Source organism: Ctenocephalides felis, unplaced genomic scaffold (assembly GCF_003426905.1).
Source record: "Ctenocephalides felis isolate EL2017-DRISC unplaced genomic scaffold, ASM342690v1 CF-g0.4_SCAFFOLD_01170, whole genome shotgun sequence".
NCBI classification, from domain to species: Eukaryota; Metazoa; Arthropoda; class Insecta; order Siphonaptera; family Pulicidae; genus Ctenocephalides; species Ctenocephalides felis.
This window is the reverse complement of record NW_020537324.1, coordinates 2,471,238-2,493,735: the sequence shown is the minus strand read 5'-3', so window position 1 is coordinate 2,493,735 and position 22,498 is coordinate 2,471,238. Positions and strand designations below refer to the sequence as shown.

At 29.9% G+C, this 22,498-nt stretch overlaps 4 protein-coding genes across 4 annotated transcripts; all 4 read left to right on the top strand.

The window, feature by feature from the left end:
- The first annotated feature begins 1,837 nt into the window (after positions 1 to 1,837).
- On the top strand, positions 1,838 to 2,553 carry LOC113365954 (fibrous sheath CABYR-binding protein-like). Its single transcript, XM_026607499.1, has 2 exons — positions 1,838 to 1,870; positions 2,014 to 2,553. Exons 1-2 carry the CDS (start codon positions 1,853 to 1,855, stop codon positions 2,551 to 2,553), a joined length of 558 nt encoding a protein of 185 aa, XP_026463284.1. The 5' UTR covers positions 1,838 to 1,852.
- Positions 2,554 to 2,570: 17 nt separating this feature from the next.
- LOC113365952 (uncharacterized protein KIAA0754-like) lies at positions 2,571 to 5,581 on the top strand. The gene is made up of 5 exons (XM_026607497.1): positions 2,571 to 2,810; positions 2,914 to 3,475; positions 3,551 to 3,969; positions 5,061 to 5,165; positions 5,238 to 5,581. Exons 1-5 carry the CDS (start codon positions 2,571 to 2,573, stop codon positions 5,298 to 5,300), a joined length of 1,389 nt encoding a protein of 462 aa, XP_026463282.1. The 3' UTR covers positions 5,301 to 5,581.
- Positions 5,582 to 6,960: 1,379 nt separating this feature from the next.
- LOC113366393 (syntaxin-5-like) lies at positions 6,961 to 8,469 on the top strand. The gene is made up of 3 exons (XM_026607993.1): positions 6,961 to 7,702; positions 7,785 to 7,995; positions 8,063 to 8,469. Exons 1-3 carry the CDS (start codon positions 7,184 to 7,186, stop codon positions 8,455 to 8,457), a joined length of 1,125 nt encoding a protein of 374 aa, XP_026463778.1. The 5' UTR covers positions 6,961 to 7,183; the 3' UTR covers positions 8,458 to 8,469.
- Positions 8,470 to 10,686: 2,217 nt separating this feature from the next.
- On the top strand, positions 10,687 to 12,356 carry LOC113365950 (UDP-galactose transporter senju). The gene is made up of 4 exons (XM_026607495.1): positions 10,687 to 11,188; positions 11,260 to 11,377; positions 11,441 to 11,627; positions 11,691 to 12,356. The coding sequence occupies exons 1-4, from the start codon at positions 11,092 to 11,094 to the stop codon at positions 12,354 to 12,356; spliced, it is 1,068 nt and encodes a 355-aa protein (XP_026463280.1). The 5' UTR covers positions 10,687 to 11,091.
- The last annotated feature ends 10,142 nt before the right edge of the window (positions 12,357 to 22,498 follow it).

Here is a 22,498-nt window from a genome sequence, read left to right as displayed (position 1 = left end):
TAACAAGGAAAGCAAAAATTTCATTTGTTTTTCTCTCATTTTATTTGAACTTTTTATGTTTATATAAAATACTTAATATTTTGCTTCTTTTGTTAAATATTAATCATTCAGAAACTGAATGTCGCGGCGAGAGAGGTTGTCATGGTTTCTAGACTTCGAGCGCCGGTTCGGGAATAGAGTTTGCAACCTCTAGCTATTTTTGCTGGACTTGTTTTTTAAAAATTACATATTTTATTAATTAAAACCAATACAATATAAATAATAATTTCTAATAATTAAATTTAATCGCTGTGAAGTTGGTATATCACTTATTTATCACTTAGACTTGCTGCATTTATACTTGTTTATCTATGACTTTGCTGATATTCAAATTGAAATCCGTATCAACTTTTAACCACCTTTAACTGTGCTTGACGAATATACTCGTCATGGAAAATTGGTGAATTTTATGTTTTGACTAGTATACTTGCCATAGGAATGAAATCTTTGACCATTGGCTATTTATACTGCATTTGTTGAAAAAAAAACTTCTCAAATTTCAAGATATTTATAGAGTACTTGGAGGCTATGCCGGAACAAAATGTAAATTATTTAAGCACTCGGGTTCCGTGTTTCGAGCGCCACAGTTAATAGTTACATCAAACATATTTATCATAAAAGTTTATCGTTAAATTTATAAAATAATTTTATTATTACCAGCGAAAAGGAAAGGTTTAAGTTTGCCCTGTTTCTCGGTTCATGAAGTCTCCATAGCAGTATAGGGCGTCGGCCGCTCAGCGCGTTATCGATTTGCGCAGAGACTGCGTTCGGAAACGCGCTCTCCCCTTAGTTTAGTATCTCATTTTCCTAGAAGAAAATACTCCTAGAATTTTGTAACTTTAATATGCTAAATAGTATTTTTGATAGTTTATTTAGTTTCGTCTGATTTGTTTTTATTTTAGATATGTTTATAATTATATATTTATCCTTGAATATCCGTAGAATTTTTGGTTAATTTCAATTCAGCAACTAAATTTCTAAATTATGTTTTCATCTTATCTATGATATGATCTTATGATACATAAATATTTAGCGAATATTTCTGGCAACTGCTCATAACAGATGGCTAAGCGCCTATCTTTATGAATAACGTCAAATAATATTAGCGATCACTATCGACGTAGGCAAATATTCTATATATTTCAAGTATCACATAAAATTTTATGCCACTGTTTTATCAGTATTTAAATTTCAATAATTTCGAAATACGCAAGACTATTTTAATTCAATACATTAAGATAGCATGTTATTTTGCCTACAGTTATTTTTGAAATATTTGGCAAAAGTCTTTGGTTAATGTCAACATGATATACGAGAATAGACACATTTATGATAATTTTAGATGTTGTTTATCAGCTGTTTAGTTGTTTCAATTGCTTGCATGCAAAAAATATTTTATTTTTAATTTAAAACGCGCTCAATTAAATTTTGATCATGCAATAAAAAGCAAATTAGAATATACTAAATCTATATTACAAGTTATATAGTTACAGTATCTTAAATGCAGGACGAATTAATGTTTTTTGATAATCATTTTCTGAGCTTTTTATTAGATCATGGTACTAAAATAAAACTTAGATGACGGCCTGATTTGTAACGTCATGGTTTTAAAATGTGGAAGGAGCAAAGTAGTCTGAGATGTTTTCATCCCACCCTTTCTGTAGTATTTATATAAAATTTTTCAACTGAATAGAATATAGTATCGTCAAAACTCCCGACTTAGTTACATGATTTATATTTGTTCTATTTTTAAGAACATTTTTTAATTCAGATATTTGTGTTCATGTGTCGTAATTTATTAAATTTTCTATAAATGGATAAAAAGGTGAACGTATGTAGAAACATATTAATATATTTGTGTAATTTTATTAATTATATTTTTTTATATTTGTTCTGCGTGAGAATACTACATATGCTGGAATTATCTATATATTTTTTATATTATTTATTTATTTATAATATGTTGTGTATTAGGGAGCTGATGAAAATGCTGCAGCTGTTGCGCCTGCCGGTGACGTGCCCGCGGCCGCTTCTCCTAAAGAAGAAATAACTAAGGATGAGACTTCTGCACCTCAGAGTGAAGTAATCAAATCTGAAGAGGCTCCAGCACCCAAAGTAACAGAGTCTACAGCAGAAAAGACAAATGAAGCCGTGAAAACACCAGTTGAAGATAAATGTGAAAAACCAGTTGCACCTATTGCATGTGAGGCAGCTTGTGAAAAACCTGCAACTTGTGAGAGTAAAGAAGTTAAAGATCCAGTACCAGCAGAACCTGTTCAGACATTAGAAGCAGCCCCAGCTGCGGAGCCAGTTGAACATGTTACATCAGCAGCTGAAAATAAAGTTGAAGAGCCGGCAAAAACAGATGTAGTTGCTGAAGTTCCAGTTCCAGAAAATGTTGAAGCCAAACAGGACCGGAATCTCTACCTCCTCCACCAGTTGAGGAACAGAAAGAGGTTTGTGATCATACATCACCACCCCCATTACCAATTTCCTCACCCCCTTCCCAAGTAACAGCTTTCGCAGAGGCTATGTTGGCATCTGATGATGTTGCAACTTCAGCTGTAATTCAGCAACAAGAAACTTCTATTTCAAAAGAAACTGCACCCTCAGTTGCCGATAAAGTAGGAGAAAGTGATATAAAAGATAAATTACCAGAACCTGAAACTGCTCATTCTGCTATTCAAGTTGTAATTCAACCTGAAACTCCAATTCTTGCACCTTCTGATTCACCTATGATAGCTAAAGATGAACAAATTGCGGTCCAACCGGTTGCATCCGAACAGCCCGCAGCTCCCCACCTCTTTCTGAACAGCCCGCAGCCCCCGCACCTCTTCCCGAACAGCCGCAGCCCCCGCACCTCTTCCCGAACAGCCCGCAGCCCCGCACCTCTTCCCGAACAGCCCGCAGCACCCGCACCTCTTCCCGAACAGCCCGCAGCCCCCGCACCTTTCCCGAACAGCCGCAGCCCCCGCACCTCTTCCCGAAAAACCTGCAGCCCCCGCACCTCTTCCCGAACAGCCAGCAGCCCCCGCAACTCTTCCAGAACAGCCAGCAGCCCCCGCACCCATTCCCGAACAGCCTGCAGCCCCCGCACCTATTCCGAACAGCCTGCAGCCCCCGCACCTATTCCCGAACAGCCTGCAGCCCCCCACCTATTCCGAACAGCCTGCAGCCCCCGCACCTCTTCCCGAACAGCCGGCAGCTGCTTCTACATGTGAACTTCCGGTAGCTACTTCTGTTATTGTTCCATCCGAAGTGCCTGACTTGGCTCAAAATGAAGTGCCTGTTCTCTCTGATGCCAATGTGATAACAACTCAAGTTGCCCCGATTATTCCTCAAACAGAAATTCCAGAAGCTAAACAAGAAGTATCAGCCACAGTTAATGAATGTGATACAATGGTGCAGGCGCCGAAAATTGATTCAACTGAAAAAGGTACTAAATCAGAAAATGCACCATTGCCTATTCATAATTTATCTTCTATGCCTCAATCTGTTTTATCTGATAAAGTTGTAGAAGAAAAAGACTCCAGCAAACAAATTGATGACGATTTACCTTCACCTCCTCCATCACCAGCATCTGGATATGAAGCTCAATTAAATACTGATTCGATAACAACTAAAACTGAATCAGGAGAAAATTTACCATCACCGCCTCCTTCTCCCCTATCAGCTCAGGACACTTCAGTTTCAGAATCTGTAGCAGCTAACACAATCACAGAGGATCAGTTGCCTTCACCACCTCAATCACCTGAGATTTCAAATCGAGATGATAAACCAAAAGAGGTAACGGTGGGATCTTTTGATGATCTCGCTCCCTTGCCGCCACCGCCTACAGTGGCAACTGAAGGGCAAAATGGCAACATTATGTGCCCTCCATCTCCACATGAAATGAGCAACGGAGTCTCTGAGAAACAGCCAGCCCAACAGGTGAAGGATTGCATCGAATCAGATTAGATTAATAAATGGGGTGATAGTTTTAAGCTGTTTGTTGCGCTGTTGTTTATTAACTGTTTACTGTTTTGCTGTTTATATACTGTACAAAGAGTTTTTAGAACTTCTTAGCCTTCAAATGTTCTATATTTTATACTTTCACCAGTAAACTAATTCAATACAGACCAATGCTATAAAGTTAATTGTTCAATAGAAGAAATTAATTTTGAGATACCGCATATAGATTTTTGATTGCTCAATAATTTAGTTTTTGATTATGATTAAAATATTTAAAGATGTTATGCTGCCTGAATTAGTTTCTAACTGCATTTGTCTGAAGTTACACTAAAAATTTTATACTAACAACCAAACATCCCACTACAATACTGGAGGATAAACATATATGTTTTAGCCCATAGAAATGTTATTAAACAAATGGATTTAAACATTTCTATTTTGAAGTTTACCATTCCTTTTCAATTCTTCTCCTAGTTTGGATTTTGATTTGTGTTTGTTTGTTTTGTCATTTTATTTTCAGATAAATAGTTTTGATGGGATATTTGAAACATTTTATTCCCTCCTTATCTTCCTGTGACCCATATTTTAAACCTAAACATCACTTGATTCATTAATGCTCATTAATTAATATAAATTGTATGATTGCATATAATATATTTTTCTCGGTATATCTAATGTGTAATACCATAATAAACATGTGTAGATATATAAGTACACGTGTCGGAGCATTTACAAATAATTTTGTATTATGTTGATGACATACAACATGCTATGCACAAGTTGCATTTTGTAGGTAGATAATTATAAGTTACATAACTTAGCTGCTATTTTTATAAGTTCAAAATATTATGGAATCTCTAATTACTTTTTATTTCATATTATAATCATATTTTATATGATTAAAGTTGTGACTAACATTATTTAACTCATTTAGCATGTTTGCATATAGAAGAAATATTCTGAAATATTTATCATTTGATTCATATCTTTTCAATACGTTATCAATATAAACTAATAACAAATTAAATGTTTATAAAATAGATTATTAACAATAATTTTATTTGATTTAGGAAAAATCAAGTGACATGGCAGAGGTTTCGGCTACTGAAAGTACGTTAAGTGATATGAGCATCACAAAAGATATTACAGAAAAAATTGCAGGCATGATGCTAGATGTAAGTACCAAATATTGAAGCATGTATAAAATGTTTGCTAAACAATATTTATATTTATTGTTTATTATTTAGGATGTTCCTCCAGTCGATATACCTGTACCAACAGAATCAACAGTGGCCATTGCTGAAAATTAAATTTAGAATTATAATAAGTGATATGACTTCTTCGTACCAAATCTAAAATTATTTCTAGGCTCAAAAATAAACTGAGACTGATTTTATTAACCACTGATTTAAATTTTAACAATAGCTCATTTTAATGCAATTAAATTTAGATTGATAATTTGCAAGTACATTAACATTTGTAATAGATTTTAATATCAATTGAAAAGTAAATTACAAATTCTGTTTAATTTTAGAAACACCAACAATAAATTGAATTTTAGATAAATTTTTATATATATGGCCTATACTCTGTCCAATTATCAGCATTCACGAGCCAGTTTTGAAAATACAATAGTTTATTTAAATGTAGAAATAAGTCACATCTTTTTGATATCAATAGAATTTTGTATAATAATCCTCAATTTATATAAATACTTAGAATAAGTATATTAGAAATATTAGAGCTACTAATATTTATGTACATTACTCTATTATACTTAAACATGAACATATGTGCTGAACACATATGTAATTGTTTGTTTGAATATATGCAGCATATGTATTTGTTGATAACAAATATTATGCGTGAAGAAAATATATGCGAACATTTATATAAAAATTACTTACATATATATGTTCCATGTATCACATACTCATCTGTTTATAGAAGTATATATTATAATAAATGCATATGTTGTTAATCAATGCATAATTTTTCACATCAGTTCACATGTTGCATAGGTAACTGTGATTTTTTTTATTAATAGTTTAATTTGAAATGATGTTTCAATACAGAAGCTTCCAATTTCTTGAAATCAAATTCAATTAGATCGAAATAATGAAGTGATAGTTTATAAGTCCATGTTAAAAATGTAATTATTAACTGGGTCTTTGAGAACTTAATGTCAATTTATAACTCGTGGCAGCTCAAAATTGATATTCTTCCATTAAAAAAAAAATCAATAGTTGAAAAATGTTAATTTTAAATTTTATATTGAAAATGATCGTAACTAATTCTTGCATTAATATAATTGTAAATTTATACTTTCTGTAATGTATTACATATAGGCTCACATAAGATTATATAAAGAATGTGTGAATGTGATTATGAAATATCTTTAAATATAAAATTTCTGAAACTCGAACATTATTTTTATTTAATTTTTTTTAAAATAAATTATTCAAAACCAATTTTAATGATTTAATATCATATGTGGAATAAAAAATGCAGGGATTTATTTTTATGAAATTTTCAAAGATACCTGTCCATGGACTTTTTGACTAAATTTTTGTGGATTTATTTTTATGGAAATAAAACCAAGGCTAAGAGGATGTTTAACAATTAAAAATATTGATTGAAAAATTGAAAAATAAGTTTGAAAGACAGAAAAAAACAATTATTTGTGCAATTTGGATTTGTTTTAAATGCATAACAAAGATTCACTCAGTACTCAATATTTATATATATAATGTGAAGAAAATGTGCGTATAGTTAATAATAATAAAGTATCTTCACCTTTGCACCATGCCGGAATCAACAATTTTGATTTTCCCGCTTTATTCCCGATCGTTATTCGTTCTTTATCAAATTCAAAAACGTTTCTGATCTAACTTCAGCATGTTCCAAGTTGGTTTGACAGTTTGCGTTAGTGACAGTTCTGTTCTTTCATTGCTTGCTGTCACATTCTTTGCTTTATTACACGTCATTCGATATTTTAGCATTAAATCTTACTAAGTAATATTTTTCTAATTTTAAATATTTTTTGGACATTGCTGATAGTGATTACAGATAATGCTGCTTATTGTATTTTGGTGCATTAATTGTTCATAGAGATAAATACAGAGTTCACAATTCACATTGCGTTTTCACTAATCCATATTTCGCTTATTTATCAGTAAATTTGAATAATGCAATGCCAGCAAGACGTCGATTTGCGGGCTTTGAGCCTCAGCAGTCTTCAATATTGATTGAGAATAATCACAATGGACAGAATTTAAGTCAAGGATTCCACAGCTTCTCAAACTCTTTTATTGCTAATGAGAGCAGTTCCTACGATAATTCTAATTCAGCTGTGAAACTTACTAATCCAGAAACAGAAGTAATCATGACTTCCAGAGATCGAACCAACGAGTTTGTTAAAGCAATTCAGTCTTTGCAAAATAGAAATATATCGAGGGCTGTAGGATTCAGGGATGCTCGAAAAGCTAAAGTTATCCAGAGTTATTCAGAATTTATGGCCTTAGCTAGACATGTTGGGAGAAATATTGCAAGCACATATGCTAAATTGGAAAAGATGACCATGTTAGCTAAAAGAAAATCTTTATTTGATGATCGTGGGTCAGAAATTCAAGAATTAACATATATAATTAAAGGTGATTTAAGCTCCTTAAATCAACAAATTGCTAAATTACAAGATGTTTCAAAATCACAGGTTTGTTAATAACAAATGAAGAATAGACAATTAATAATAATATTTAATATTACAAGTTAATAATAATGATAATTCCTTCTAGAGAAACAATTCATCTGGAAAACATTTAAATTCACATTCTTCAAGTGTAGTGTTGGCGCTACAGTCAAAATTGGCTACAATGAGTAACAACTTTAAACAAATACTTGAAGTGCGAACAGAAAATTTGAAACAACAGAAAAACCGAAGGGAACAGTTCAGTCAAAGAAGTGTTAATACAGCTATTCCACCAAATGTCAACAGAGCGCATCAAGGTAATTATTTGTCCTACAAAAATAAACATTTACAAGAAATAGTTGACTTTTATAATAAAAATTATAGGTAGTTTACTCTTAGCAAATGAGCAAGTAAATATAGATCTGGAGGGCAGTTCATCACAACCTTTGCTGCCAGTTAATTCTCAGACACAACAAATGCTGATGCAAGATGAAACAGATAATTATCTGCAAAATCGAGCAGAAACAATGCAAAATATAGAAAGCACAATTGTAGAGCTCGGAGGGATATTCCAGCAATTGGCTCATATGGTGAAAGAGCAAGAAGAAATGGTTGAGAGAATTGATCACAATGTCCAAGATGCTGAACTCAATATAGAAGCAGCTCACACTGAGATACTAAAATATTTTAAAAGCGTCACAAATAACAGGTGGTTGATGATAAAAATATTTGGTGTACTGATATTCTTTTTTATATTTTTTGTAGTATTCATGGCATGATAGAAAGATAAATAGTAAATGAAACATATATATATATATATATATATATATATATATATATATATATATATATATATATATGTTGTATAAATGTGCATGTGTATATAAAAGTGTTATATTCACATACATTTGAAAATTGTAAATACATTTTTTTATGCTGAAATTTTATTTTGACGAATGTTAAAATTTGTTACATAATGGATATATAAATAAATTCAATCTAATATAATTGCAATCCTTTGCTTTTATTCCATACATTATTTAATTATAATAATGATTGAATTAAATATATGTAATATAGCAAGGGTTGCAGCATCAAGTTTTTTTGGTGATTGAAGTCTCTGAATTGAAAATTGGAAGAAGTTGGAGCAAAAATATGATCTTTCGTCGACGCTTTAGACTTAGGTCTAGCCGTTTCTTTGAAAAATCTAAAACAGTGCAAAATTTTTCGTCAACGTTTTCGACAAAAATGCTGATTGGATTTTGAAATTTCAAAAACCGTTCTGAAGATATCATTTGGCTGTTCAGCCTGACCAGCTTCTTAATTTTTTGCCTTAAGGCAAAATACCACTTTCACCTAGTAGAGTTTGTTCACTTGGAAAGTCCAATAAGATTCCCATATGATTCCCACGACATTGTAAAATTACTACAATGTTTGTAAAAATACTACAATGGGTGTAAAATTACTACAATGTTTGTAAAAATACTACAATGGGCGTAAAAGTACTACAACATTTGTAAAAATACTACAATGGGTGTAAAATTACTACAATGTTTGTAAACAATACTATATTGGCGTAAAAATACTACAACATTTGTAAAAATACTACAATGGGTGTAAAATTACTACAATGTTTGTAAAAATACTACAATGGATGTAAAATTACTACAATGTTTGTAAAAATACTACAATGGGTGTAAAATTACTACAATGTTTGTAAACAATACAACAATGGGCGTAAAAATACTACAACATTTGTAAAAATACTACAATGGGTGTAAAATTACTACAATGTTTGTAAAAACACTACAATGGATGTAAAATTACTACAATGTTTGTAAACAATACTACAATGGGCGTAAAAATACTACAACATTGTAAAAATACTACAATGGGTGTAAAATTACTACAATGTTTGTAAACAATACTATATTGGCGTAAAAATACTACAACATTTGTAAAAATACTACAATGGGTGTAAAATTACTACAATGTTTGTAAAAATACTACAATGGATGTAAAATTACTACAATGTTTGTAAAAATACTACAATGGGTGTAAAATTACTACAATGTTTGTAAAAATACTACAATGGGCGTAAAAATACTACAACATTTGTAAAAATACTACAATGGGTGTAAAATTACTACAATGTTTGTAAACAATACTACAATGGGTGTAAAATTACTACAATGTTTGTAAACAATACTACAATGGGCGTAAAAATACTACAACATTTGTAAAAATACTACAATGGGTGTAAAATTACTACAATGTTTGTAAAAATACTACAATGGGTGTAAAATTACTACAATGTTTGTAAACAATACTACAATGGGTGTAAAATTACTACAATGTTTGTAAAAATACTACAATGGGTGTAAAATTACTACAATGTTTGTAAACAATACTACAATGGGCGTAAAAATACTACAACATTTGTAAAAATACTACAATGGGTGTAAAATTACTACAATGTTTGTAAAAATACTACAATGGGTGTAAAATTACTACAATGTTTGTAAAAATACTACAATGGGTGTAAAATTACTACAATGTTTGTAAACAATACTACAATGGGTGTAAAATTACTACAATGTTTGTAAAAATACTACAATGGGTGTAAAATTACTACAATAGGTATAAACAATACTACAATGGGTGTAAACTTACTACAATGTTTGTAAACAATACTACAATGGGTGTAAAAATACTACAATGTTTGTAAAAATACTACAATGGGTGTAAAATTACTACAATGTTTGTAAACAATACTACAATGGGTGTAAAATTACTACAATGTTTGTAAAAATACTACAATGGATGTAAAATTACTACAATGTTTGTAAAAATACTACAATGGGTGTAAAATTACTACAATGTTTGTAAAAATACTTGTTTATCTATGATTCCCACTATATTTAGTTCACTGTGAACTTCGAATCAATTCAAAAAATTTGGGTGGTAGAATTGCGAATCATTCTAGGTGTTTTATTGCTTGTCAAATTAGCACATTGTCCGGGTTTGTTCCGTATCAACAAAAACAAATATGGCGTGATATTGCATCATATAATAATTTGACACTATAGTCCTGTTATCTCTTAAAATAAATTTGATAAATTATCATCTAACAAGATTCTGAACTGGAAGAATAAATAAGAGTGCGGATTGTATATCTTTGTTGTTTAGTCGTTGTGACAGTTTTACAAATAAGTGAATGATTTACTGAATTTTTTGAATATTTGTTCGATAACAATACAATTTTTAAACATGGCGTGATTAGTAAAAGTGATTTTTTAAACATGTTCAGAAATCCGTAATCTCATAACTTATGTGCTCATAACCTAAATTCAAAAATATTATCAAACATGCTCCTAGATAACGAGACATAAGCATTTCAGAACATTCCCGAAATGAATTTGTATACACGTATACAATTCAAGGATTTGTTTCCTTCTAAACTATCAATAATAATATTTATATCATATATATTATTATTTATCAGTCAGGGTAAGATTTGAATTTTGATTTCATAAGAATCTTTTATTTAACTTTTTAGTTATATCTGAGACTTTTTAAAGGAGTACTTGTAACTTATTCACAAGGAGAAGATAATCATTATAAATACAACACCATTTTAGTAGTATCAATCACAGAAGCAGTTAAATTATTCGTTTCGTGTGGACTTTATTGCAAAGAGTATGTATAAAACCATTACTAAGTTTTATATCTGTATTTTTATGATTGATAATCATTTTATAGCCATACTATACAAGAGTTATGCACGGGTATAAGAAAAGATGTATCAGTATTAAAACTGTATTTGGTGCCTGCTTTATTATATTGTTTTTATAATAATCTTGCCTTTCTAAATCTTTCCACATTTGATCCAACAACTTATTATCTTTTACTACAACTAAGAGTAGTTATAACTGGAATATCGTTTCAGGTAATAAGGTAATTGATTTTTACTGTATCCTGTCAATATTTAATGTGACTTTTGTTATTTTAGGTGATTTTTAAAAAATATTTGTCCCGCTGGCAATGGTTATCACTCGCACTTTTAACAGTGGGTTGTTTAATAAAACAAATATCATTTGACAGTGATAAAGATACTCAAACTTTTCATGGAAAAAACACCAGCGGTTTTGATTTTAGTGTAAGTGCCATATTAATTCTAGTGCAGACGTTTTGTTCCTGTTTCGCTGGTGTTTATAATGAGTATATTCTCAAAGGAAAAGGCTGTAACGTTAATATATTTATACAAAATGTATATATGTATTTAGATTCTATAATGTGCAATGTAGTCGTACTATTACTTTCGGGTGACTTTTCTAATGTACTTAATCCATCAACTTTTTTCAATGTATTGTCGTTTAAAGTGATTATTATTATAATCAACAATGCTGCAATTGGAATTGTAACAAGTTTCTTCTTGAACTATCTGAATTCTATTCTGAAAACTTTTGCAAGTGCTTTAGAGTTAGTGTTTACAGCAATAATTTCTTATATATTGTTTGGAATTCCAATATATTTAAATACAATCATTTCAATTGCTACAGTTTCTTTTGCAGTATTCTTGTATTCGCAGAATCCTGTGGTAAACTTAAAACCAAGTTCTGATATTGATAAAGAATCAGAAGAAAAATTGTTATGTGATGATGAAGAATGTGTTTGAAAAAAATTATTTTGTATTATATACATCACATATATAATGAATTCTACTTTCATTTTACTCATTAACATAAAATTATCCTTTTATACTTGATATTATATAGAAATAACCATGAAAATATTGAATATTATAAATAATAACGAAACTTTAAATAAGTTTGATAATGTGATGCACATAATAAAATTATGTTAATAAAATGTAGACTAGACAATTTTTTGTGCAAAAAATTGTTTATTCATATGTATTGTTACTTCAAAATGAATAACTTATATAATCGGCTTTACAGGCATGAATATATATGCATTTTATTATGAATATGTTTTCTATAATAGAATATTATTATTCAAAATAGAATATATTCATATTTTATATAAATAAATATTATGCATTTGTATTTCACTAATATAAATATATTTAATATATGCTAAATCAGTTTCTTTCATTTTTGCAGCACATTGTTAATGATTTCTGATATGAAGTATTTCAAATTTTAAAATATTTCAAACTTGTTTTGGCTACTATATACTAGTCAGAAACTACTAATAGATAAAATGAAGAAAATAAGGTAAATTTACAAAACTTTTACTATTGGTAATTATAATTGTAAATTTTAATGAATTTTTATAATTGCATACGACTTTTTGTAGACCTTTAATATTTTATTAAAGATTATTCCAGGTTTCATCAAAATTGTCAGAAAATTTTTAACAATTTATTATGAAGAAACGGCCCGGCCGATCTTTGCTAAAAACTAGTCAATACGATTTCGAACTGGTATCTTAAAAACAGTTTTTGAATTTTCGAAATCGGTTCAGGATTTTTTGAGAAAACGTTGATGAAAATATTTGTACTCTATATATATATATATATAGAGAGAGAATTATCTGATATATATATATATATATATATATATATATATATATATATATATATCAGATAATTCTAAAGAAACGGCTCGACCGATCGTCCCGCAAAACAAATCAACAATTTTTCCAACTTTGGTCTCAAACGATTGAGAATGACTCGGAACGTCGAGAAAACATAAAATTAGAAAGTCGATTTTTTGGTAAAGCATAAAACGTCTCCTTTGGGAAGATAATAAGATGTTTTGCTAAATATCAAAGAATTATAAAATCATGTTTTTGATTTAATTGTTAAGTGTTATTTTACACAAAAAATTGAAAATGGTGTTACCGTACATATATGTTGTGGCAGAATCCCGTTAAGACGATTATTCTTGGTATAATTTTCCGCATAATACGCCACTCCGCGCCGGTTCCTGTACTTTGAAACATATCTTTTCAAATCGGTTCAAGATTTTTGGAAAAACGTTGACGAAAATGATTATACTTATCTGATAATTATAAAGAAGCGGCCCGACTGATGTCGCGCAAAAAAAAAATTAAATTTTTTTTGATGATAACAAACTTCATCTTCGGAAAGCTGATAAGATGTTTTGCTGTTACAGTAGAACCTTGTTAAGACGATTATGCTTGGCCTTACAATATTGTGATTTTTTGGTCCGGTCTCTCTGAAATTGTTTTGACGAGATTTTACTGTATTTTGTATATTTAAAAATGTGTCTAGTAACTAAGGTTATTTGAACAATAACACGTTGTTTCTGAGTTTGCGCAATAAGTTCGAGATTTTACAACGCCAGGTTCATGCCTAGAAATAAGGTGGTCGATTCTTCCGACTGCTGACTTCATTCGGCGTGCGATTCGGTTGCCGCTAACAAGTGCGATGTACGGTAACACATTTTCAAGTTTTTGGGTAAAAAAACTTAACAATCCAATCAAAAACATGATTTTATAATTTTTCGATAACGTACAATACGTGGAAATCGTTTACGACAGAGCTTTTCGTGAAAGTGAGTTAAAGTTCTTAAGTTTTAGTGTGTTTGAATCGAAAGTGTTTGTGAAGTCTATATGCAAATTTGTAGGTATCGAGTTTTAAAAAATCAGTGCAGGATATCTTTATATCACAGAGTAAATTGTTTGTGTGAACAATTTTGATTTCATTAAAAATATTATAAATTAGTAAAATTTTAATAAAATAATTAAATTGTTATTTTAATTGTGATGAAGAAGATGATTTCATGTTTAATTATTAAATTGAAATATAATACCCACTAATATTTTTATTTAAATTTATCATATCTAAAGTTTCATAATTCTTAAATGTAAAATTTTAATATAATATACTATAAATGTATAATTTTAATATAAATAGCAACATGTGTGTGAAAATAAAATTAGGATGCCGGTAAAAAAAATTACATGCCTGATATTAAATATTTATGAATTTTCTCAATATGTTCAATTGTTAAAAGTGATTTTATATAAAATTAAATAATAATTTAGTGTAATTAATTATATCTGAAGTTTTACCATACTTTTTATAAAATTGAAACATAAATTGCACCGTAAAAATATAGAATTTATTAAATTTAGGTAATAAAAAAAATTAGTTTTTTAAATTATTTCCATTAAATACATGTATTAATATCAACAAGGTGATTTTATATTTTAATTTGATACAATTTAAATATCAAACTTACTAATAAATATTTTTCAGTGTAATATTTATCATGCCTATAATTTTATCATACTTGAGTGTTATAAGAATTGAGAATTATAACAAAAAAATTATAAATAAATTTAAAGAATAAAATTTTTGAAGTATAGGTACCGGCTACAAAATAATTACAGTTTTCTAAATTATTTCCATGTATAACTTTAAATATACAATTCAAAAAGATTTTTCCAATACGTTTAATTGTTAAATTTGTATTAAATTATTAAACTTAAATATAATACAAAACGACATTTTTCAATACCTATATTATGCCTATAGTAATTTATAATACTTATAACAACAAAAATACAATAGGTAAAAACTATAATAAAATAACTATAAGAAAATAATTACAATAACAATAATAATTATTATAAAATATTAATATTAAATATATTTAAACAATTTCACCAATATTACAGAGGATATTTTATGTTTATTTTGTACATTTAAATATAATACGAATCAATACTTTTCAGAACCTAACTTTTTTTTTAATTGCAATAAACAATATAATAGATCAACGTGTGAGTGAAAATAAAATGTCAATTGGTGGCGTCAATGTGCTGGCAAAAAATAATTATGGCTTCCTAAATTATTTTCCTTAAATATATAAAATTAAATTAAATTTGTCCGATAGGTTCGCTTTAAAAAGAGATAAAATATGTTGTTAATTCAATTCCCTCTATTCAAATTGACTATTACCAGCCTGGGTTGTAGGGCACTGTCCCCAATTCAGCGGCACCTCCGATAATGTTTTTCCGGCGCGTTTTCGGTCGAAAACCCGGCGAAGAGACGGATACCGAAATGTCGTCCCAGCGGAACAGGGCAGTGACCAGGACGCCCTCGGCATTGGGCTCGGCCAGGGCTGCAGCCACCACCAGCGTGCTGCAATTGACGCCACTTTGGGAGCACGTTGTTAGATTCGGTAAACTGCCACCGAATTTGGACCCTTGGGAGATATTTTCGGAGCTGATTGAGAGGCTGCGCGACCCGGAATGGCAGGTAAGAAAATAATATTATATGTATAAAAAATAGGTTATATTAATAGATTGTTAATAGAATCGAAAGGCACTTACATTCAATATATCAATCTAATATTCCGAATCATATTACAAAATTAAACAAGTATTTTTTAATTTTTTGACCAAGTTGTCAATATAAATAGAAATTAACTCAACTAAATATTTCTAAATATTATAATGTTATATTGTTGTTTGAATAGTTTAGTTATTAAATTCATTTTGAATGTTATAATTCCTGATAATAGTCGTACATATCATTTGATGGGCTGTTGTAATTTTACTAACAAATAATAGCAATAAACTCAATTTCAACTTCTACTTTACTAAAATTCGTGAATCCTAGACAAAAATTTGAACCCAGCTAGAAAATCGGGGCTGTCTCTACCAATCCGATACGTATAGTCACCTTAAATTTTACCAATAAATTTTTGTTTATATTAATCATTTTCCTTAATTGTTTAATATCTATATTTCCAGGTTCGTCAACATGCATTGCGGGTAGTTGTCGACTTGATTCCAGCCCTTGGTGCAGATTCTGATAAGAACGTTTCCCCGAATCGTTCCCTATCTGGTTGCAAATCTCGGCCACGCGGCTCCTGCTGTTCGAAGGTAAATCAAAACTAATAAATACTGTTAAATAATTATAATTAATATCCAAATTATCTAATGTACCTGTAATTTTTATGCAGAGGTGCACTGGATGCATTATCAGCTCATCTACATCATAGTCCAGATCCTGCTGGTGCTTTTCGTAGAATTCTTGATTCAGATGCCAAAAGAGACTTTAAGTTTGCCAGGAAATTAAAGTATAATCATAATGATAGTCTGATGTCTGGAATGTCCACAAATAGCGAGGATGATAATAGTAGCATTGAAGGTTTGCACGAAATATTAATACTCAAAATATTTGCCAAAGATTATGTATTCCAAATTTTACAATTAGCCTTATTATTTTAATACCTATCGATATTTTTATATTTTCTCAGGCAAAAACAACTTAGAATTGGACGATTCCTCCTTGGGCCTGATGCTGGCATTACCAGCCCTAGTTCATCCTCATTTAAATTCCGAAAATCCATCAGTGGACGAAGCGGTTGTGAATCAAGCCATATCCGCCTTAGATGCTAAATTAGGAGCTGCTGGTCAACAAGAGATTGCTTTACGAGTTTTGGCAAAATTACGAGATGAATTAGGCGACAGGAAATTCCAGAGACATCTCTCATCTTGCAGAAGTGATAGTAGAAGAGATTTTGATTTATTATGTCAGGTATGTGTATATTATTAGTTGGATGAATTTTTGAGATATGCATGTTTATATATTGTCATTCATTCATTAGGTATATGGAATAGCATCTAATAATATGAATAACAATAACAACTCTAGTATGATAAATATACCGTCTGCATTAGTCGACAAACATTCTTCGTACCATCATTCTCCTAAACAGACCAATATCAATAACAATATACGGTCGGAGACTCCTATAATTGAGCATTCAGCTCAGAAGAGCATTTGCAGATCAGTCACACCGGTGAAAATTGACGAAGAAATGATCGAAGTTAAAAATAATATGCAGGGTAATCTAACAGAACCAATGAAAATTGAAGAAGAAGAAAATATTCAAATTGATCCAGAAACTGGTTTACCAATTGGAAGGGTTATTATGGAAACAGAAATAATGCTGGATGATGATACTTCAGTCACTATGACGATACATGAACAAGATGACGAGGCTGTGAAAAATGAAAATTCGGAAGTATGTGGTGATTTGGATAAAAGTGAGGAAAAATTGTTGAAGATTGAACAAAATGGCAATGATAATGATATTGAAGCAAAAGTAGCAAGCAAACCATCGGTGGATGAAGACTCCGAGCGCGAAGATTCTGACAGTAAGTTTTTTTTATCTATAAATTTAATAATAGCTTAATATTTCTGTCTTGAGTGTTCAAATTCACAAAGAAATTATTATGGATTTATTTCTGGCATACTAATAATCTTAAATTCTTTCATTGCAAATAAACATATATTATTTTCGTTTCTTCGAAATTATTGATTACAATTGGCACATTTATTTCAAGTACTGTTCAAGTTGTGAATGGTGCGTAATTTTGAATAATTTACTCCAAATTGTAACTATAAATAACTTTTAAAATTAGCAGGCAGTAAAGGTGTTATGAGAGTGTTCACGGACAGCGACGAAGACGGTTCTGTGGATCGCCAACCTGATAGAACTTATTACAAATCGACTGTGATACCTCCTGGTTCTCCACCTGATGATACGGAACCTTCTCGTCGTACACCAAGACGAGTCCGTTTTGGCGGAGAAGTCGTCAAAATGCGGACACCAGACAGTGACGCCCTGCAAAGCTCGGATCAGGATGATAGTTACCATAATCGAAAGCAAAATGCAGATGATGATGTACAAGTTGTGGAAACGGTTTCTGATAACGAAATTAAGGGAAGAAATAATGTGACCAGTGCGGGAAGGGAAGATAAACCAGTGAGGAATTCAGCTCATTCACGGTGTGTGTTAAAAAAATGATATATTTGCTACGAATCATATTCACAAGGATGTTTCACTTAATAATAACTCATATTATTTTCGATCATAATTTTCAGAAGTCATATTCCTCTGCCTACAAGAAATGCAGGAAGATACTCTGACACTGCTCGAAGAAAACCTGAAGAAGATCGCAGACCACCTCCAATAAATATTCCAATGTCAGGTCATCATGAAGTCGAAGTTTTGCACAACCTGCAAAGAAGTCCTGTAACATCCCCCAGAAAGGATCATATTAAACATAATGGAACACATGGTGGTAATCAGGACGACGAGGAAAATGATCAGGACGTCTTCGATAACGGTAAATAGTAATAGAGTTATATAAATGTCTAAAGTAAAACTTATTATGTTAATATTATAATAATAAGATCCACCGTTGATTTTTTTAATATCTTTCCGTTGGCCAATAGAACTTTAATAAAAAAAAATTATATCAATTAATTATTATTATATTAATTAATTATTTTTTGTTTCATTTACAGATGATGTCGAAGAAGAATTATTTGTCCACGTTGCCCCTACAGATGAACCTGATACAGGAACAGGATCAAGTTCTGGAAGTGATCGTTACAAATCAGATTGTGATTGGGAAGATCTCGGTTTAGTTGATCCAATGGTTATAGCAGATCTTAATAATAGGGTGAGTAGATTTTTTTTAATTATATATATATATATATATATATACATATATATAAAATGGACGTATTCCAAAACGTTTAATTGTATATTATATATAAAAAAATATAAATATTCCAGATCAATTTCCACTTGATTGATAAAATGGTTCCTCAATATAATTAATTTATATAATCAATGTTGAAGATATACCATTTCATATAAATTAATCAATTTGTTATATTTTTACCCAAATATCTAAATTACCATTTTTATTTGAAGCATGCAAATTATTATATCGACGTCAAGTCTCTTACCCCATAGGTCAGTTTTAATTTGCATAATGAGAAATATTTCTATAGTAGGTACCTGTGCACAGTTTCTTTTCTAGTCCGAACTCATTTTAACATACATTTATGTTACATATTACATGTTATTACGTTTAGTTTACAATTAGAATAGCAGAGAAATTTTCATAACTTTATACAGGGGTCGGGAAAAACCTAATTATAAACGAAAAAAAGACTAAGTAAATAAGTTTTTATATGGATAAAAGACTAGACATTATATGTGTAAATATTGATAACAGCAATAATTTTTGTTGTTTTTAGAAAGAATCCCGATTAAGTCAAGAATTTTCCAATTTTTAAATTGAATTTATCTATTTTGTATTTGACTCTCGAAAATCGACAAAATTTAATACTAAGCCAACGATCATTGTTTATAAAAAAATGTTTAAGAATTTGTTTTCATTTCTTTACGTTCTACCATTTTCCAGTGTTAAAAAGCGTAGGTCTTTGTTTTTACTTTTTGATGGCTATCAAAACTAGCACCAAATATATATATATTTTAAATTTATATGTCGATAAAAATGGTGTGCTTTAAAAACTTGGATTTCAGTAAGGCTTATCTATTTTTTAAAAAAAATTGAGTATTTTTCTGAAAATGATTCAAGTTTTAAATTTATTAATTTTATTGTTTAACGAATAGTTTGAATTCTAAAAAAATGGAGGCAATTGTGTCATTATTATTGACTGCGGTTCAAGAAATATTATTTAAAGTTACTGTTTCAAAGTTTAAATTATCAGATATAATAAAAAGTCATTACAATGACCAAATAATGGTTACAATTCCAACAAAGCCATAGGTTTTTCTTAAATGCCCATAATTTCCAAACATTTTATTTATGTGATTTTTTTTTTTTTAATTTTTTTTTATGGTTTCAATCAATCTTGTCACCCCGTTTCGGCTTGACATTGGGTTCCTGGACACCCTGCATAATATACAGTGTATATATATTAAATTTATATGTCCATAAAAATGGTGTGCTGTGACCGTAGGCGCCATAAAAAATCTGACCTAGAAACACCCAAACCGCGTGCTCTCGTTAGAAAAATTATATTTACAAAATTACAGTATCATGTAAAATAACTATATCTTGAACATTAAACAAACATAACTGTTACGGAACTATTTACCGTATTTACTGTTACCCTACCCCTGACCATAACCATAACCGTCTGATATCGTACCGGCATTCCTTCCACCCGCTGCATCGCCAGGCGGAGGAGGGCGAAAGATTTCGAGTGGCGATAAGCCGACACGCGCCGACGATTGACTGCGATTTTTATACATTTTCGTGACTCATATTAAAAAGAATCGAAATGAAGAAAGAAAAGCGTTCCTTCACTGTTTTCCGTCACAATTTTCTCGCAATTGAGGTCGCGTCAAAACATTTTCGCGGATTCGTGAAAACGGCTGTTGCCGGGAGATGCTTGACATTGGCATTTTGAGAGAAACTGGAGCGTGTAATGGTTAGGAATTGAGGATGGAGATCATTTAAGGAAACAAACTAAGTGCAAATTGCATTTTTTCCTAAAGCAAGTTTCTTAAAATTTACGAAACTAAATAATCGACTAATGAATAGGAATTAATATTTAGCAATTTAGATAGAATGGTCGAAACAGACATTCTATAAATTAGCTCGATTACACAGTTATTATATTAGTTCTGACAGGTTACCAACGAAAATCATATTTTTTATTTTATCTCAAGATTTTAAGACTAAAGTTGATCATTGATCAGTTGAAAATGAACACTTCATAGTTTTCCTGAAAATACCCATTGAAAAAGTGAATAAACTAGGTAAAAGTGTCGTTTTACCTTAGGGAAAGAACTACTCGATATTTGTAAATTTGTAAATAAAGGATTTGTTCATTAAAAATTAACAACATACCCAAATAAATTCTTTGTTCTTTCTATTCTGATTCTATATATTAAATTTATATTAAAAACGATTTTCTTTTCAATTTTATTACTAAATCCGATACAATCTATTGTAATACTTTTAATATTATGTACGCTATATTTTAACTGATCCTTTCGTACGAATAATGATATTTTATTATTATTCAATCAATTACCAAATGATGATGATTTTCTAGAATATCCAAACGATCAGTAACCTTAATAATAAAGTCATATGCTTATCGTAGAATAAATTACCTTGATATTTCTTCAACCGTTTACCTTATTATTTGAAATGATAGCTGTGATTTATATTTAAGTGTGCGGTTTGGTTTCTTGATAATCGGAAAATACTTATATATACATATATATATATATATATATATATATATATATATATATATTATATTTATTATTTACATATAATAAAAATACCATATTACCTAATTTTTCTGAAACTATTTCTTCAACTCTGACTTTAACATTTAAGTCAATTCATTTACCGAAGATTAATATTTAAATTATTTTCATTATTTGATAGCCTGTTTTTCAAAAGTGTATGAACTTTGTAAGTGTTTTTTAATGCTATATCGTTTTTTATATATAAATAAATAATATATAACGAGGGTATTGAAGAGTTCCGACAGTTTGAAAGGTATACTTCTCCTTCGTTAATTATTTAATAATAGAAACCTTGACCTTCGTCAGACTCTTCCACAAATAAAATTAGTAAAAACATGCAAACTCTTAGTTGGATTATTAAATTATAAGTAGGTTCAAGAGTAGCAATTTGTTCATTCATATATTATCAGAATATAATAATAATTAAAAAATTAAATAAATTTAAAATTATTATTTTATTAATTTATAATGAATAAATTTTAATCTGTATTTGCAACAAGGTACAGGGGATTTTGATCTACCATTTGGCTTTTAGAAAATAATAGCTTAATTTAATTTTAATGTTATCCCTTTAAAATTTTTGTACTAAATCTTTATATTAGTTGGAGTATTTATATTCAAATTATTTTTTTTTTAACCTAATGCTGATGATTTATTTTTTAATTTGGTGCAGTAACTCATATTTTAATCTTTTCATGTAGACTTCTTGAATTTT